The sequence below is a fragment of the Procambarus clarkii genome, chromosome 83 (assembly GCF_040958095.1).
Source record: "Procambarus clarkii isolate CNS0578487 chromosome 83, FALCON_Pclarkii_2.0, whole genome shotgun sequence".
Classification (NCBI taxonomy): Eukaryota; Metazoa; Arthropoda; class Malacostraca; order Decapoda; family Cambaridae; genus Procambarus; species Procambarus clarkii.
The window spans coordinates 11246373-11266626 of record NC_091232.1 but is presented as its reverse complement, the minus strand read 5'-3'; the positions used below and the strand labels follow the sequence as shown (position 1 = coordinate 11266626).

General features: G+C 36.8%; 1 protein-coding gene across 5 annotated transcripts in view; it reads left to right on the top strand.

Annotated features, from left to right (window-relative positions):
• The window catches only part of rump (heterogeneous nuclear ribonucleoprotein rumpelstiltskin), a 54420-nt gene that overhangs the window by 22412 nt on the left and 11754 nt on the right, over nucleotides 1-20254 (top strand). For 4 of the 5 annotated variants that reach the window (XM_045759323.2, XM_045759322.2, XM_069316400.1 and 1 more), the window contains 4 exons: nucleotides 449-643; nucleotides 16775-17391; nucleotides 18334-18469; nucleotides 19402-20215. In XM_045759323.2, coding sequence (XP_045615279.1) covers nucleotides 449-643; nucleotides 16775-17391; nucleotides 18334-18469; nucleotides 19402-19457 — 1004 coding nt within the window. In that variant the 3' untranslated portion in view covers nucleotides 19458-20215. Of the gene's footprint in view, nucleotides 1-448; nucleotides 644-16774; nucleotides 17392-18333; nucleotides 18470-19401; nucleotides 20216-20254 lie in introns of those variants that run through there. The other variant, XR_011225397.1, reaches the window with a different exon arrangement.

Here is a 20254-nt window from a genome sequence, read left to right as displayed (position 1 = left end):
ATTAGAAGAATTTTGTATTGACAACAAAGTTCTGTGTATTGATGTTATTAACTTACAAAGTAGAAACTTGCAATATTTTAAGAATTGCATATTTAAGAATTTACTATATTTAGTATTGAATCGTCAGTTTTAATTTTAGAAATTCACTAAATTTTTATAAGCATTATATTTGATGCTTCCTGAATAATCTGTACCATACACAATTAGATTAACTTCAGTTTCTACATACAATATTTGAAATTGGTGTGATTATCTCATGAAAGTTTAGTTTGTATGATATTAGGCAAATTTTAGTTTTAAATTGCTGTTCTTGTTCTTTAAGTATGATGACTAAAATACTTCTGACCAATTTGATGTTCAAGTATTCGTACTATCTGATTTTGATAACCCTGGCTAATATATCATGTATTATGGGGCATTTGTTTATTTTAAATTTGTTTTCTTTCAGAATTTGAGCATCCAGTGGAAGCAGTACAAGCAATTTCAATGTTCCACAATCAGAATTACTATGATCGTAAGATGAGTGTTCGGATGGACAGAGTTACTGAGAAACAAGAATCGTCTTCTGCAAAATTGCCTCCTGGGTTAAAGAGTCTTGGAATGGGGCTTGGTGTTAATGGATCTGCACTGACGGATGTGGCCAGTAGGTGCCTTTTTGTTTTCATTAATTTTTGTGGAGGAATGTGGAGATAAAATGTCTGCATTTTATTGCTTGGTTGTATTAAAATGTTCAGATTAGAAATTCAATTTTCTTACTCTGGAAATAGGCTAATATTAAAATGCAGGCTTGTAGAGGTATTGGAATACAATATACATACTGTAGTGCATGTGTGTGTGGGTAGCACACCTGGAAAATTTATATAGCATGGGAGTTCTGGTATTAGTGTTTCTTGAATTAGGGGGAATTTTGATTAGTCCTTGGCATAAACACGTGGTAAAGGTTGGTGTCGTGTCGATTGTGGTTAGAGGACTTGTTTCCGCTTCAAAAAAAGAAAAGCAAGTTTGAGTTTTCTTGGGTATTCTATAGGCAACTTACTTTGATAAATCTGGGAAACAAGTGTTGATAAACTACAGCACTAGAATGTTTTATCTTGAGCTCAGTTCTCTATGAATGTTTTTTTGCTCATTTGATGTTTACTATGAATTGTTAATTTTTGTTTAACCTGCAAACTAGTGTAGGTATTTCAGTTGACAGGATATTGTACTCTTCTAATCGTTACGACATCATTGGGTGACATGATGACTACTTTCTTCTTGCAGATAATGTTCCCTCCCTTAATACACGTATCACTGGAGGTAAGGTGGACCGTGTGGTTGGGATTTTTTGGTGCTCTTGATCCTCACTGGTTTTGATTAGGTCGATGCTATAGTTAGTTTTGTCTGGTGTTGGTATATGTAAAACCCTCCTAGTTTTGGTCTTTGTGAAGTTGGTGTAGGATTATGGGAAAGTGTAATAGCTAATCACTTATGCTCAGACTAACTCATGTTTTAACTTTGTAAAATGCTTTATATACTGTATTAGTTTTCCTCGTATTTTGGTAGATTGTCCAAAATGGAGGAAAATATACAAAGATTAAACTTGTGAGTTAGGTGTATCCTTCATGTTTTGGGATTGTGTTAGTAGGCATAAAGTTCTGTAGGCTTGTTGGAAATTGTATACATACTGTTTTTACTCTTAGGCAGTTTTGTGTATGATAGGGAGGCTTTTGATATTTGCTGGGTCTGCTGGTGAATTTGAGATATGGACTGACTTGCTTGCCCTAATCTTTTTCTTGTCTTTAACTTCTGCTGATCTTGCAGCACAGTTAATCATTGTTTGATTTTTCTTTTATTAGGAAAATTTGGAATATAAAGCACGCCTGGATGCATAGTCACTATTTTTGGGTGCAAAGGTTCAAGAAATGCTATAACTAGCAGATTCAAAGGCCTATACATGGTCTCAGCCCATAGCTATTCAGTTACAATTATTTTAATATACTGTATTCTGTTATAATGAATTTTGTAGATATATTCATTTAACATAGTTGTTATACCCACCACCTTTGTAACAATGTGAATGCAACCATCCAAATTGCTTGGTTTAATACACTTTTCTGCAGTCACAAGGTTGTGTGCTGCTGAACAGCCTGCATGTGTTGCAGCTTGTACGGAAATTTAACTGCAATCTTTATGCCACACTTTTTCTAAGATACGTGGGCCAGGGAATACCATTCTTGATTGCCTTTGCAATGAAAAGGGATGGATGGGGAGGGAGAGGGGAAGGTAGGGATGGAGGAAATCTATTTTTCAAGTGGTAAGAAATTTTGATAAAATGTGTGAATTCCTTAGTACAATAGTGAACTTTAATCCTTATTATGATAATCTAAAAAATCGAGCAGAACTCGGAATTGTCAAAACATTGAGTAGTCACGTTGAGAATTCGAGCATCTTTAATTTTTTATCTATATATTTCTTATTCAGTCTGCTTTTATGACATTTTCATTTATATTAGCTACTCTTTATTCTCTGAACTTCTTGATTGAGTTCTGGTTATGGTTTTGCATTAAACCATGTGTTTTTATCCTCTAATAAATAACACCAGATCATGTACTAGCTCCTTCTTGCTGGAACGTGCTAAATCTAATCACTTATGCATTCCTATGATGCTAAAACACGTCATCAGATTACTGTTAATTTAAATTAACAAAACATTCATGTATTCGTTGCTGTCGTGCATATTTATTACAAGTACATGTTATTTTGCATCTGTTCTCTTATAACAGGTTTGTGGACCTTTTTTAACACCAATTTATAGTTATAACCAAATGAGTAACTAAAAAGCTGACGTGATTGTAGGTGTTTTTGTGCATTTCTGAGCGGGACTACCAAGTGCCCTATTTGCACATTTGGGAATGTGCAGAGGAGCATAAACTATTATAAATATACTTCTTATTCATCTGTTCTCTCTACAATTTGAGAATATTTTGACACCAAATATATAGCTGTAAACCAACAAATAATTGAGGAAACATTAATGAAATTATTATTAAAAACAAAAAACACTTGTCATCGCTGAGTGGCCTGTGAGTGGCACAAGGAGCCCAGAATGGTTATGCTCGGGAAGAGGGGGGGGGGGGCAGACTGTGAGTGGGTTAATACGATAATGGTTGGACCAATAATAAGACATTGTATCAACACTGCCACAAATTTGCGTGCTGGAAGGTTGTCACTGATAGTTACCGTCCTTGTTTTCTCGAAGACTTTATGCTTGTAAATACAAATTATAAATTGCCTGGGAATAAAATTTTTGTAGTACGGGCTTGAAATATTAAATTTAAATATTAAAAATCTATTCATGTTAGCTTGATTACAACAAAATTGCAATTAAATATAATGGTGAAATTTATTTGTGGGTGGTTTCTGGTTGTGTGCGTGTTTTCTTTCACATTACTTAAAAAGTTAATACTACCACTATCTCCGGTCTTTCCATATTCAGGGTGTTAGGATACATCATAATTAATACATGCATTGAAGGTCTTCATTGTGTGAAATCCAGCCTTTCACTGTTCTGTACTAGTACTCTGTGGGCCACTATGGTCTATATAGTTCTGTATTCTATGGGCAACTGGTATCAACCCCATAAAATCCTTTACAAAATACTAGGACATCTGTTATTTAATGTACTGAAAATACCTGATTTAAAATTATTACTGTATGTGCATAGTTCAGTTCATGCACATATAGTTTTTGATTAAAGCCGTCAAAGAAAATCCAAAGTGAAATTGACAGCAATTTTTTTTATTATAAAAAATGTGGTTGCAGGTATTTTTTTATGTAGTACCTGATTTCTGGGTGGGCACCTTCCCTCCCAACTGTTAAACTTGGTGATTTGGCAAATGCAAAGAAACTTTATTTTTATTGTTATATTATTAAATGGCAATACATTCAAATGATATAAAAGCAAAGATAGCACTTTTGCTGTTATTTGTTTTGTTTTAGCGCTATTATTTGGGCTATAATTTGTCCAGTTCAGTTATCCGGATGTGACTAATTTCACCCCCCCCCCCATCCCTATCATCTGGCCTAAGGGGGAGAAGGATGAATGACCCGGTGTATTTTGCCTCTGCTACAGTTAGTCAGCAGTGCCTAGAATTAGTGCATGATTTCGACATCCTTCTTCAGTGTTCTCATGAAACATCTGGTAATGTCTTGGCCAAATTTTTAACTAGCAGTCTGCTGATGAAATGTATTTCTGCTTGAAGAAATGACTAGTAAAAACTAATGCAAGTCATGTTCCCATGTTTTCCAGTCTTATGTCTCATCTCGGAGGTGGTGAGGGATTGGGGTACTTTTGTTGTTGGTCCAAAGTGGGTGGCGGTGTCGAGGATTGCCGATGGTGTCTTTGGTCAGGTACATTTTATAAATGGTCGGTTGTTGTCAGGTTGCTGGTGGTGGTGAATGGTCTTTTAACACTTTCGCATTCCCAGCGTGCGCTCCCCCAGCCTACCCCAAGGTGGGCTGAGCGTTTTGTGTGAGCGGGTGGTCACACACAAATGTCTTTACTCATTTAAGTTTTCTCTCCTCATTTTTCGTTGTACATGGTTCATTTTGGTATCAAATTGTTTGCAATAGAATTAATTCCCTACAGGGGTGTATGTATATAAGGTCCAAAAGCCCAATGTGCCGCCTGCACCAAACCCAAAAATCGGTCGAGCGTTAACCGTGAGTGTGCGACAACAATTAAAATGGTTATTCTTTTTAGTTCTCACCTCAATGTTAATGGTGTGATGTTCATTCTGGTATCAAATACTTCGTAATCTAAAGGTGCGCATTTTAGATCACATTTTTTAGGATCACTCCAATAATGATCAAGTAAAAAAGAAAATTTTAACATTTTAATTTTGGATGCCACATGCATCTCGCCGGACCTCCGCAGAGTTATTTTGTTGTGGTGTCATCAGAGGTGGGTGGTATTCAGATATCTGAAATGCTCAATCATGCATGGAATTCTCACCAAAGAAAAATTAAATGGTAATTTAAAGAAATTGAGCAAAATTAGAACAAATGTGATGAAATAAAGTCCAAAATGCTTTTGTCACATGCAAAATCATAATAAACTAGTATTGAACTAATACTAATTGCAGAGTTCATACGTATTATGAAAGAACAGTATGAAGCGTTGTTTACCACCATGAAAGAGAAACTTTAAATAAAATATTGCTCTGCCCTTGCATTCCCGTAAAAGACCATCAAAATTGTAAAGATGAAAATATTTCATAGATTTTTCATTGATCAGTGAAACACTTGAACTATCAAGACTGCTTGAAATCACTCGAATATTACTCATTAATATTGGCAAGAAATACCTCTTCATAGATAATGAGAAATACTGGAAGGTCATGAATTAAACATCGTCAATTATATTACAAAATAATGGAGAGAGAGATGGTATGATACACACTGAAATCACATTAACGTGATGTATTCATGAGAAAATTAGGAGATTCCTTGACGAATCCATTCACTTGGTACTCCCAAGCTAGAGTCCTAGACCACTACATGATATGGTAAAAAAAAAAAAAAGCAATACGACCTGGGAATCTACTGAATCCACTAAGACCCTGTGGCTCCCAACTGAAGGCCAATGCTAGGGTTTCATACACTGTCCCCGTGCACTCTGGCTTGTGGTCTAGTAGTTCACCTCCAATAGTAGTGAAATGCACAGAGAAGTGTTGGAGGTGAACTTCATATGGGAGACCATTTTTTAAGTCTGTACTCCATCTCCAAGGGTGGGAGATAAGCACAGAAGGATAAGACGCATTTCCTTCTGAATGCACTGACAAAGCTGCATTGATAAATTCAGAGCAAAGTATGACCACTGGAACAGAAATAGAACAGAAAAGTAAACAAAAAATTGATATAAATTAAAGCTAATAGGTTTGGCATAGAGATGGTCTCCTGTAGTGAAGTAGTAATTGTTAGGAAAGCATCCAATCCTCTTTCTCCACACCCATTTCTTCCTTCGTGTAGTCAAGAGGGAGGTACCGATTGAATTTATGGAAAGCCATCCCAATTAACAGCTTCGAGAGCACTTGTTGCAGATGACTCAAATGGACCAGTTACAAATGGCGAGAAAATTTAGTCCATGATAGATTATGCTCTGAAGGAAATAATGGGTTGAACATCTGTATTTGAAGGTACTGTACTCTTAGTGTATATCTTGCCGGGAATAGTTTTCGATCAGTCGTATGGTCAAGTTGATATAGGTTTGTTCTTCTCGTGAGCTTAGAAGTAATGTAAAAAAATCATTTATCAGTTTATATCCTTAACACAATAAATTTCAAACTATTTTCATCTAGTTACAGGAATATGTAAGTAAGGCAAATTATTCTCTATTTCAGGTTTGAATGCGTCTTTCAACTTTATTTAGTCTAACTCTCAGAACATCCAAGTCAAACCTCCGAGGAGCTATTACCAATACATCATCAACATAATTCCATTTCACACTAGGTAGCAGAGCATTAAATGCAGGAACTTGATGTGTTTCAAGGACAAACTGGCCAAAACAATATTGAGGGGAGACCCTATTGCCATACCCGCTTTGTTTAGAGAGAATCTTTGAATAAAATAGTAATGTGAAACATTTGTCTGAAACTGCTCATTGCATCAACTTTCATGAAGCTAAATTAGATTAACATTATATGAAATGTAGATACAGTACATAGAAACGTAGAATCCGCTTACGTTGCCGTTCAAATTTTTAATCAGAATAAAGGTTTCTTTGTATTGGCCAAACTATTTTCTCAACTGTTGGTTGGCAATAAGCCTCTTTGTGACAATTGTTGTTCGTCTTGTCGATTTTTTTAATTTTGTTCACCAGCAAACTGCTGGCTGGCAATACATAAGTCCCACTGTACCCATTCCCTGTTATTCCTGAAGATGCCACATCGGCTATACGTTTAATAAATTGAGGTCCCTCCTCTGCACTTTGTTTCCTTCACAACTCATTGAGTTTGTTCAGTACCTTGAAGATAAAACTCTCTGAAATTGCTATTGTTCATTGAAAACAATTTGTCAATATTTGAAAGGGATGTGTTCCTAGGAAATCTAAAAAATAGCAAGGTTCGAGCAGTCTCCTGATTTGTGTGAGACGTGTGTTCCAGGGAAACGTCATGCAAATTGGAACTGCCTATACCCAACAGAAGGTATGTTGGACAATGTTTTGAGTTCTAGAAACCTTTAAAGTCCACTTTCTCCACTCAGATTTTTAGAAGCCTTTATTAGGTATCATTGGTTGGGATGGCTTTCTGGGAAAACTAATTTTTGTTTTTCCTTCAAACTAGTTTCTATTTCTAGAATGCCTTTGTGTAAACTTTGAATAAAAGTTTTGAAGAGTGTAGGTGAACTTTGACAGACCTTGGGTTTTGCATAAATATAGCAAATTTTCTGCCAAAACACTGCTACAATCTCTCTGGCTTGGTGCCTTCTTTTGATAATTACTTATATTGCCAATACGGTATGATGTTCTTGACATTGTTGTACTAGAATACGTATAAAAAAATTGTCATTACAATGATCGAATTTTTTTTGGACTTTATAATGTGCTGTATTTGTTGCTAGAAATTTGAAGGAATTTTAAAAATGTTGAAATAGGTTGTTTTTGTTAAGTGGAAAAAATGGAATTTTGGAATGCATAGAACTTAATCCTATAAATTCCATAAACCTATTTGATTTTGTATACTTCTGAGAATGCTTTTAAAGAAAGTAATTGTTTCAAAATTGGCACTGTTTTGGGGCTTGAATTTTTCTTTTAAAAGAATTATGCAAATGGTCAGAGATGAGCCTAGAGAGTTTTATCGCTAGTGTGGCTGCCAATTCTTAAGTTGATTAATCCCAATTCCCTGCTGCTTTCCATCCCGTCTTGTGTCGACCACAAACTCGTACCGCCTTCCCAACATGCTGTAGCACATTAGGTCAAGCATTTCAAGAGAATCCACCAACACCACAAAACTGGGGAGAGGGGATTTGTAACGAAACATTGAGTGGTACACTCGGTGTTAGAGTAGGAATGACAACCTGTTAATGCAATAAGATTACTAAAGACTTGCTAACATGTACCCCTTGTAAAGTACCATAGAGAATAATCATTTATCTACATAGAACACAGATTTTAAGGGGGGAAAATACACAGATTGCATCTAAACTACCAAAATTGCATTATTCTTTCTTTTTGCAGCTTCTTGCAAAGAGTAGTGCATTATCTGGATAAGCAGGGGGTAATCTGAAGAAATTGCCATACCATTTTGTTTTTTTTATACAACTGCTTGGCTTTATTTGGGATTACATAAGAAACTGGAAATAATCAGTAATACCACCACCAACCCATCTATAGCATAAAAGATGTAACAATTAAATAGTGGTGGGTGAGGGATCAGGATTTATTAGTCAAATTTATGAGACCAGATTGAGAAACTATTAATGGATAGTGCAAGAATATTTGTCCTGAAATCATTTTGTAGGAGGCAGCTGTTGGCAATTACACTTACAAATAGAATATTTTTTGGAAATGTTAAGATGGAAAAATTATGGTGCGTGAAATTGGAGGAAAATAAAAAAGGTTGAAGGTAGGGAGAGGAAAAGCAAACAAAGGCATTGAAGGTGTCAATCAAGTAAAGGTTTGGCATTTAGTGGGAGTGGATCAGTAAACCTACGACATAAGTGGATCAAATTGTTAAACTGTGCAGGTGAGTGAGGCAACCAGTTTAATAGAAATCAAAACCGAGAATGACAACCATTTGGATTTTACACTTGGAACATGTACAAAGTGTGGGGGGGGGGGTACCAGCACCTGCATCATTTGCCATTGCTTGGGACAACACATGCAGGATCATTTATATGAGGCAAGAAAATCTAGTGTACACAAAGAAATCACAATAGCATGATATATCAAATGAACAAATCCACGATGGTAGTGATGAGGGTTCGAACCTATGCACGGGATGTTCCCAGCTGCTCCGTAGTCAACTGCCATGACATGGTTGTGGCACCATGTCGTGGCACGGTTCGTAGGTTTGAACCCTCATCACGGCCCCTGTGGATTTGTTAGTTTGAATCTAGTGTAGTTCTGGGACGAGCCTAATAACAAGCTTTTGAAATTTTTCATGGTTTAGTAATGGGCTTGAGGTGGAGGGAGTTAACCACAGAAAAAGATTTGATAGCAAAGGACCTTCGGTAGACAAATGCTCATAGGCAGTGTCCTGGCTAGGAAGAGAGTGTGAGCGAGCTGCACTATAGGTGTTGTTTATATTGTAAGAATTAAGGAGTCTGAAATAAGACTACAAAATTTTGTAAAAATGTTCTAAACTACAGGTAAGTGGCTATAGGAAGGCATGGAAAACCCTGTGGGAAGTCAGAGAATGATTTGGAGGGGGGGGGGGGGACTGTTACAACACAGAAATATTTACCCCACTCAAGAAAGGAATTTATAAAAACGCTAACTTACAATATAGTGTATGGAAGTGGAGGTATGGTGAAATGAAAGAATGTCATAAAGATGGATGGGGAGGAACTAAGGTGTCCAGAGTGAGTACAGCAGTTTTGGAAGGATTTTAAAAAAGTGGTGGAAGGATGGTGCAGTAACTGGCTCGCATTACCTTGTATGCAAAAGCATTGTTATATTTTTGGCAGAAAGGCTGTGAGAAAACATGAGACAAACAGAAAGGCTGTGAGAAAACATGAGACAAACAAACAAAGACTGTGAGAAAACCAAAAACATTGAGAAAACACAGACCTATGTCACTTTACACAGGGAAAGTGTTGACCACCACATGGTAAGAATGCAGTCTTGATAGGAAGGCCAAAATCTGTTGCTGATTTTCTTTCCAAGAGACATGAAAGTTATGTGCAAACCAATTCTTGACACTTAAGGAATTGCTTGCAATGTTGTTAAAGGTTAAAATTTATTCAGCTGATAGCAATGTTCAGTACTTTAATAAAAACCCTCGAGTTCCCTGAACTGGTGGTGTACTGCATGTTAACGGTAGTTAACTTTTGGAGATGATATTCAGATTTAACTTACTTAATTACTTAATCTTACAGATTTTAGTTAATTTAACTTAATTTAATTTAACTTAGCTGAACTTAGTTTAAATGATCATAAAATATTTTCAATTTAACAAATTTTACTACATTGTTCTTCTTTGGAATCCAGTACCCAAAAGCAGATTTGGAATTATGGAGAAATGCTTCTGTAGGTTAGGGATTTATAGTGATTGGGACATCAGGAAGACATGTTTATTAAACATGCATGCTCTGAGAGCAACCTCTGCCTCCTGAGTGTGATGGTCTGTCATGCAGTGACTTCTATGCCAATTCTAGCTGCACTGGTTTTGATTGACAACTGGTGTTATAGAATGGAAAATGCTTTGACTGTCATGCATCTTGGGAAGATGCATGACAATTCTTCATCACTACATCCCATTGTTAACGAGTACATGTCAAGGGTGGAGTAGGTGTGACAGGAGAGCTTGCACTTGCCTTCTAACTTGCAATTGGTTGCCAAGTACCTGATAATAACTATTAGCGGTTAATATGCATGTGAAATCTCGAATGTGAATCACGAAATCACGCATGTGAATTATAGTGAAGCAATCTAAGTACAAAGAAATGCAATGAAATTGCTTTTGTGCGAAAGGGGGGGGGGATTGGAAGGTGTGTGTATATGTATATATGTATATATATGGAGACCTTGTAGGTGTTGGGAATTATAGCAATCTTCGTGTGACAATTTTAATTTTCTTTACGAATAATTGTGGGTTGTATGTAATTTTAGCACTGAAAAGGTTTTTATTCAGTTAATGAAGAAATTGAACATTACATTCAAAGTTTTTGTCGATGTTTGAAGCAGCTACTCATCTAAGATGTGAAGTTACGTATCGATTTTTGGTTGCTAATCTAGAAGTGGATACAAGTTGATAATTTTTGTACATCCACACACACCCAATGACTGAATTATTAGTGCTAGCATGCATAAATTCTGATTGAGGTTGCTCTATGGTATATTACAACAATAACTCATTTTAAACGTGCTTGTATATTGGATCATTTTTCGTGTGGATTTTTCTCATGCCTTGCAGGAATATTGGCGTCTCCTCTACCTGGTTATGCAAAATTTAGTAGCATTTTTTTTTTCCTGATATGGATGAGGGTTATCTAACTAATCGGCCACAATCCACTGACTAATCCAAAGGAAGATTCTTGGGAACCACCTGGTGCAGATACATATTCTGTTGCCAATTACCTTTATGATGTTCCTATAATTTACCTCTGATTGGCAGTATAATACTTATTGAATGCTCGTTACTTTCATTTAATTTTCTTTCTAGAATACTTCCCTTGCAAGAGTTACTGCCTTGGCTTTACCAACTCTTTAACTTTAATTACCCTGATTTATATAAAATAAGTTTGCAGATTGGATGACAACATTTTTCCTTCTAATTTGTTACTTGGAATTTCTTGCATTCTTGCTCACACTAATCATAATACTCTTCCTGCTTCTGATGAAAAAAAATTAACAATCGGCAATTAAATTTTACTCAATACTATGCACTCATACTAACATTTGTACTGTTAACAGTGTTCTGATATCAATTTTCGAGCTATGTCGTTCTCTTTATCAAATTGTTCGCAATCTAAAGGCGCACATTGTACAACTAGTACCATAATAATCGACCAGTAAACGGAATTTTAACATTTTATGTTTTGACGCTCGTCACCACTAGTATTTATAATTTTTAATTGTTCTGACCTCAGCTTTTGTGCAATCTCTCTCATTATGGTATTAAATTGTTCACAATCCAAAGGCGTGCATTTTAAAACTAGTCCATAATAATCAAACAATAAATGGAATTTTAACATTTTAAATTTTGACGCAACATGTGTCGCCAGTGGACTTCTGTCAATTTATTGACGCAGACTCTGTCATCGACAGACAAAAGTGTTAAAATATGGGACGGCCTAAACAGGTATCTCACTTGCACTGAATGATATGTTTAAGAACATAAGAACATAAGAACAAAGGTAACTGCAGAAGGCCTATTGGCCCATGCGAGGCAGCTCCTATTCTATAACCACCCAATCCCACTCATATACTTGTCCAACCCGTGCTTGAAACAATCGAGGGACCCCACCTCCACAATGTTACGCGGCAATTGGTTCCACAAATCAACAACCCTGTTACTGAACCAGTATTTACCCAAGTTTTTCCTAAATCTAAACTTATCCAATTTATACCCATTGTTTCGTGTTCTGTCCTGTGTTGATACTTTTAATACCCTATTAATATCCCCCCGGTTATGTCCATTCATCCACTTGTAAACCTCTATCATGTCACCCCTAACTCTTCGCCTTTCCAGTGAATGCAACTTAAGCTTTGTTAATCTTTCTTCATATGAAAGATTTCTAATTTGGGGAATTAACTTAGTCATCCTACGCTGGACACGTTCAAGTGAATTTATATCCATTCTATAATATGGCGACCAAAACTGAACTGCATAATCTAAATGGGGCCTAACTAGAGCAAGATATAGCTTGAGAACCACACCAGGTGTCTTGTTACTAACGCTGCGATTAATAAATCCAAGTGTCCGATTTGCCTTATTACGAAAATTTATGCATTGATCCTTTTGTTTTAAATTCTTACTAATCATAACTCCCAGATCCCTTTCGCAATCCGACTTCGCAATCACAACACCATCTAGCTCGTATCTTGTAACTCTATCATCATTACCTAACCTCAGAACTTTACATTTATCAGCATTAAACTGCATCTGCCAATCCTTTGACCATTTCAAAACCCTTTAGAGTTTCTCCAGGAAAGACATTAGAGTTCCCTTGAGGGACCCATAAAAGGATAGCCAAATTGATGCAGATGGGGTTTTATTGAATCCATCAAGCCTTTGGCAAAAAGTCCCTTCCTCCAGCCCCCCCCTCCCATAAAAAAATTGTAGCTTCATCCACTACACTTCATATTCAGATTTTTCACTTGCCTTATGAGGAGAGACAAGCATAATGAGGTATCTTTATAATAATCCTCAGGCAAGTTTAGGAAAGTGCAAATCCAATTCTTAAAAATAAAATACATTATGCAATACGATCATACAATCTTGTATCAAACCAAATACAATCTTCATTTTGACTGATATGATAAAGCAGTCTTTGGCAAACTTACATTGTTAGAAGTACAACTAGACAATTATTGGTGGCACACAGCATAATGGTCATGATTTGGACTACTTTCACCAGTCTAGATATATAAATTAATAACATTTATGTATTATAATTATTTTTGTCATTGGCAAATCATTACACAACAAAAGTATAATGATAATTACTGACGATGCATATGAACAGTTTTGTCAAATGTTATTGTACCCAAAATGGATAATGAGGAGTAAGGGTGACGGTGGAGACAGCTGATATAAGAAGCTACCTCACATTGCTGTGTAACCAACAAATTGGTGGCGGCATATATTGAGTGGTACTCGTGTGACAGTATCCACTCAATTTAACGGCCTATATGGGGCTGTACCCTGGTCGTTATTGCCGAAGTTAAGTCGGGTCGGGTAATTTTTCAAGTAACTTTTAGGCAAGATATATTTTATATTGTATAACTAAAATTTAATAAAATTCATTGTGTAATTGCGTTCCAATTTATTGCGTGCCGACGATTAAGCCAGCTGTTGACTGCTGCATGGATGACGTGTGAACACGCTCTGATAAAGTCCAGATGGGTGGGGAAAAATTGGTTCATTACTTTGTATTGCAAAATATTTCATGTATCAATCAGTGTGTGTTAATATTTTCTCAATAAAATTTTAGAGATGTGTTTTGTTTTACCCTGTGCAGAGCAGGTAATGTATTTTTAATGTTACGACACAGGCTGTGGTGGCCATGCCATACAATGGCAATCGAGCCTTGTAACTAACTGAGAGCTTGCAAAGACGAAATTTTTTGAGTTCAACTTTTCTCTGCTAATGATAGAATATACATTTGCAGACTAATATGTAGCTCTAGTTGAAAAAAACACACACATTGTAATGCTATACAGTAACATAAATTGGTAAATTGACTTATTTAATGAAGCTGAAGATTACGAAGCTGTGAAGATTGTCATCCTCTGCAGCGCTGGTTTTATATTCAGTATGGAATGGGAGATGGGCTTCCAGGAAGAGCGTGTGTCTTGCCTTCCGACCGTCCCTCCCGGTCATTTGTCCCTCGATAGAATTCTTGGTGAATCGGATACTTTTGATATCGTTCGCCCTATGCGTTTCTGTTCTCGTATTGGCATCCTTGGTGATATTTAGTGCCCTCTGATTATTCCGCACATTTGATGGTGCTACATAGCCTTCCTGGTTTGGTGCCATCTTTTGATAATAACTTCATTGGAACTTAATACAAGTAGAGTTCTAAACTTAATAATATTACATCGTGACTTGCATCGAGGAAAGGGAGAAACATTCAAGGAAACTTATAACAATCCATTGTATACAGGCAACAAAACTTTTCAACTTGTGCTTGTGTTAACTTGTGTGATTTTAAAGCATTCATCTCATACCTGAACATACACCAATTAGGAATAAACCTGATACCAACACTTTTTAACACTGGTGATGGGTGTAACTTTGATGAAATTGGGCAGTTTTTAAAACACCTAAAGGAGGATTTTTTTTAAGGAATTTTCACTGCCTGAATGAAATCAGTTCTTGAATGAGCAGCATTTGCATTCTCTCTTTGGGCTCCTTTGCATTCTCTCGTGCCCTCCTTGCATTCTCTCCAGTCCATCCCTCCTGTCCCATCCCAAATCCCTATCCTGATTCCTTCTCTGCTATATAGTTGTAATGGCTTGGTGCAATTACACCTATATACTGTAATAGTTGTAATGCTTTATCCTGATAGTTCCCTTACCTTACCCCTCGTCATTTATTGCCCCCTCACATGTTCTCTCCCCTCGTCCCCCCTCTTCCCTATCACACATTCTCCCCCTTCACACATTCTCCTCCTCTTTCTCTTCACACATTCTCCTCCTCTTTCTCTTCACACAGTCTCCTCCCCCACATTCTCCTTCCCCCCCCATCTCCTTTTATAAAATTAAAAAATCTGAAATATAGGGTGATTGAAATTGTCAGCCTCAAACCATTGTTTTGTGAGCATTACATGAACAAATCCACAAGGGCCGTGACGAGGATTCGAACCTGCGTCCGGGAGCATCCCAGACACTGCCTTTATCGACTGAGCTACGACAGGGTTAAAGAGAGTTGAAACCGAAGTTCTACTGAACTTACTGGTTCCCGTAGCCTCTCCGAGGCACAAACCAGGATTTTACACAACTCCACCCTGCACCTGAGCTATGTCAATAGGCCGTTCTCCCTCTTCGCCCTTACATCATTACACACAGATCACACTAATGTGATACATCAAATGAACAAATTTGCCCTTGTGGATTTGTTCATTTGATATATCACGTTAGTGTGATCTCTGTGTGTAATGAGCGTTACATTCTAAGTTAAAAATTTAAATACTGTACTATTAAAATGCATAGCTTACATAGAAATGTGTCTCTTTTGGCATTCTTCTGAACAAATATACTAATATTTTTTGGTTGTAGGATTTATATGTAGGAGTCATTATATTTGCAGCCTAAATGGGTTCTGATTTTTCTTGTTGCAATGCAGATGAAAGGTTATTGAATCTGCGCAGTTCCTAGTGACCTGGTTGGCTATTGAATTACTTAGGGCGAATTGAAGTTTTGTATCAGTTTCATCCATTGACATCTTTATGAATATTTTTTATCTTTTTTTTTTCATTCTCATTATTTTCAGTGACTCCTGTGTGTTTACAGTTTCCATCTCAGAATTTATAGATGGATTTTCCACAGTTTGTGGGACTAAGCAATAAAAAAGGAAATAAATTGCTTGCTTTGAAATATTAAAGAATTTTTTTTGCATTTCTGGAGGGACCAAAGCAATGAATAAATATTAATTGCATTAACAAAGCCTCCCTGTCAAACTTAGCTGCTTTTACTAATAGGGTTCGAGATTTGTCCTGTAGCACAAAAGAGCTTTAATGTTATTAAGCATGTTCACATATTACCATTGAAGCATTAAGATGTTTATGAATGAATGGAGACGTCCATTTTTTGCTGTTGGATACATTGATATTAATAGTTCTCATCCAGATAAATATTTTAGCAAATGTAGGCTTCCCCTTATGTCATCGCTCTCCAATCCTGATAATTATTAATGTTGTATTCATAGAGTTCTGAATTTAAACATGGGTCAGGATTTGGAAATGTAAATTCTCAATTTAGGAAGAATCGAATATTAAATGTAACATCAAGTGTTTTGCTATATAGATTATGTACAGTAATGGATAGTTTGATTAGCTAAGGCAATTGTGGTGCCGAGGGAATGAGATGCTTGTAGTGAATAAATTTTAAAGGGAGGTGAAGGTAGATTGTCAAGTTAAATTTTTTTTATAATGCTTATAATTTTTTTTTATAATTTTTATATAATTTTTTTTTATAATGCTTTTCTGTGGCAAGTGTTAATTTTTCTTTATCTTTTATTAGAATTTTGTAACATTAAGATGGAGTTTTGCTGCATAGTTAAAATAAAAATGTTTTCTTGTGATTAAACTTAAAATTAAATTTATTACTTGTGTATGAAAGTCTCTTTACTAATAAACTTTTAATTTGTTGATGTTCATAACTAATCTTAAATCTTTTTTTCCTTTGCAGCTCTTCCTAATTCAGTTGCCACTGGTGTTACAGCAATGCCTGCTGTTGGTGCAATGGCAACAAATATGGGCAACATGGGTGGTCAGGGCATGGGCATGATGGGAACTGGCATGGGTGCTGGTATGGGTGCTGGCATGGGTGCTGGCATGGGAACTGGAATGGGGGCTGGTATGGGAACTGGCATGGGTAATATGGGAGCTGGCATGGGTAATATGGGTGCTGGCATGGGTAACATGGGCACTGGCATGGGCACGGGTATGGGCACAGGCATGGGTGGTGGTATGGGTGGTGGTATGGGAGGCGGCATGGGTGGTGGCATGGGAGGAGGCATGGGCAGTGGAATGGGCACTGGCATGGGTAATGGTATGGGTTCATCATTAATGGGTGGCATAGGGGGTTCAGGCATGGGCACGTCCTCCAGCATGGTGTCCAGTCTGACGGGAGTAGGCTCTGGCCTTGGCGGCGGCAGTGGACTAGTGAGTTCAAGTATGAGCCGTGGAAGCCTCGGTAGCAGTGCGGGATATGGAGTGTCCCGTGACTACAACCACGGCACCGGCACCAGTGCCTCTAACAGCAGTTACTCTGGAGGATACAGGAACATCATCCAGCTGAGCAATGTAAGTAGTTTGATGTTTTAAATGAAAATAATAAAATTCACAGAAATCACATTGTGATTTGATGAAAATTTACAGGAACTGTGATGAGGATTTGAACCCGAGAGTCTGGGAAAATACCCAGTGCATAGGTTCGAATCCTCAGCACGGTTCCTGTGGGTTTTCTCAATAGAATTACTGTTGATGGTTTAAATTTTTAGTGGGTTCAAGTCCAGTTTATGCAGTATATTTATATATACTGTACGGCTTTTTATCTCAAAAAGTGGTATAGTGTTTTATGGCTTGTAGAAATTACCTGACCTTGGTCTTATCCATTCGTGCAGCTATATCCCATTAATTGCAGAAGTTTTAACTCTTGGGGTTAGCTGCAATATGTGATCTTTATCCCTGTGCCTAGAAAAATGTTTCAAAGCCATGTAATGTTGTCTAGGTTTTTGATCTTTAAAGCAGGTACCTGAACATTGAATGCTGCAATGTTTAGCAATAAAATCAAATTTCACCTCGTAAACCTTTCGTACCGTACACCTTTCACCTTTCTTTTTACAAGCTACTGTAACAAATAAAATGTGTAAAAGATATATATGTATTTCATCATCTTGGAGCTGACATACAAACTTTGAGGAGATTTGTTTTGGGTGCTAAATTGAAAAAAAAAGCTTGTTTGGTAAATGTTATTACTGCTTGTATGAAAGACATTTGTACTAGCTCATACTTTTTCTTGAATTCTTATTTCTTTTGGTACAATACAGCTATAAAAAACAAATGTTATTTCTATTAGAAATTGATAAAAATTTTAATTGTAAAATTTAGTTCCGTTGCATCCCTAGTAAGGATAAGGCCAAGGTATGGTATCATAGACGGAGGGTTAAAAGTTTAATATGCGAGAAACCTGTCATTTCATTGAAGTTAATGTCATTCTTTTCTTTTTGTCCAATTTTTCTGCAGCTTCCTGTGGACTACACATGGCAGTCACTTCGGGACCTGTGTCGTGAATTTGGAGACATTAGATTTGCAGAAATTCGATCAAAGGGAACTGGAACTGTCAGATTCCAGACGGAGGCTGATGCTCGAAGAGCAGTTGGTATCCTTTTATGATAATGGCTTTTAATATATAATTTTTCAGCAATGCTCATTTATTCATTCATGATTTGAGACAAATGCATAGAATTTCATTATTAATTGCCAGCACAATTGTTGGGCCCTACCTTTCTTTTGTATTGGGTATAGAAAAGGCTGGAAGAATTACAGGAATGACTTCACAGACCCCAGCCTTAGGATGTTTGGGGGAAACATTTGGTGCCTCCCCTCCCACCCCAGGTTTGCAGCAGCAGTCAGTTTTAGTGAAATGATTTATAGAAAGCATTAATTTTATTTATTTTATTTATAGTATGTGAAGAATATTCAAAAGGCCAGTGAATAACACATTCACATACTGTACAGCCTCACTCGTGTGCCAGGTAAGTCCACAACGGGCTCACCATAGCCCGTGCTACTTTGAACTTTTTGTTTACAGTAGCTGAATCTAAAACAACAAATTTGTAAACAAATTACAACCCTATGATGACAGCTGTGTTCATCAATTAAGTGGAAAATATAAAATGCAACAAACTGTGTAGATTACTTTTAAAAAAGTTGCAAAACTACTTGTTTTAAACATTTGCTTGCAAATTTGTGTTGGGTTATGACAAGCCTTTACTCTGTTAGTGTTTTACTTAACGAGAATAGGAGTAAGTTACGTTAGCATTTGGCCCCTTGGTTCAGGGCCCAATTAATCCAGTTGTCTTAAAGCTGGACTGGCATTTATGCCTATGAACCACACATGCCATCCATGGTAATATTACAGGCATCATTCAAAGTATGAAGGACTACCCCATGCAGATTCCCACTTGATATTGGTTTTTAATTACTAACTTTTCAAGCAATGATCAATGCGTGGTAGTAGTAATCATTGTTTTGTAATTAATATTTTTTTTTTTCATTAAAATGTATGTTTTCCTTAACCAAGCTTTTTAGAAATGTTGGATCGCCAACGTCTGGATGGAAGAATCCTTGATGTGGTTCTTCTGTAATGTTCATTACCAGGAGGAAGTATTTCTAGGTGGAGCAAGAGTGAAACGATCTTTGAGAATAAAACGGCTCAAACCTGATGAGGGCCGTGACGAGTGTACCGTGGAGACAGCCGATGACAACTTCCAAAGGTAATGGCTGCTTACATGAGGGCTTGTGTCATCTCGGTGGCCCGTCAGTTTCTCGAGTTGGCAGTTATGGAGGATTGGATTATGCCTAGTTTGGAAAGCTTCCAAGCAGATGGTTTTGAAGACTGACGACTTTGCTGGAGAATTGCTGAGTTTATGGATTATACATAGCAGTCTAATTTAGGTGTTTGTATACCTCACACCAAGTGGCAATGTTTAATCACAGTTTTGAACTCTGGCGGTGGCTGTGTTCGAGATTAGTTCGATCTGGTGTTGACAAACTGCAGTGATGGCTTGGTAATTTGCTCCCTATACTGAATAGAAAATTGTCGTATTAAAATATTCATGTAACTTTTAAAAGAGTGTAAAGAAAGATTTCATCCTTGCTGTCATTCTTCTATATGCATGTAATGACGATACCTTTTTTTAAGTAAGGTTAGATAGTAGTGCTCATCATTTGGTCCTTTGAGAGGATGTTTGCGTTCTACACACTAGTTGTTGTAAATGTCGAAGGAGAATTGTGTTCAGTTCACAGTTGATAGAAGTGAAGTTGGAGTAGTATAATTGGATCATTGTACCTGTTTATAGATAAGATGTAATTCGCCAATAAATGGGCAATGGGCCGTCTTTGCTGTTGTTTTTTCTTGTTGTCCTTTTGACATTTTTCTACA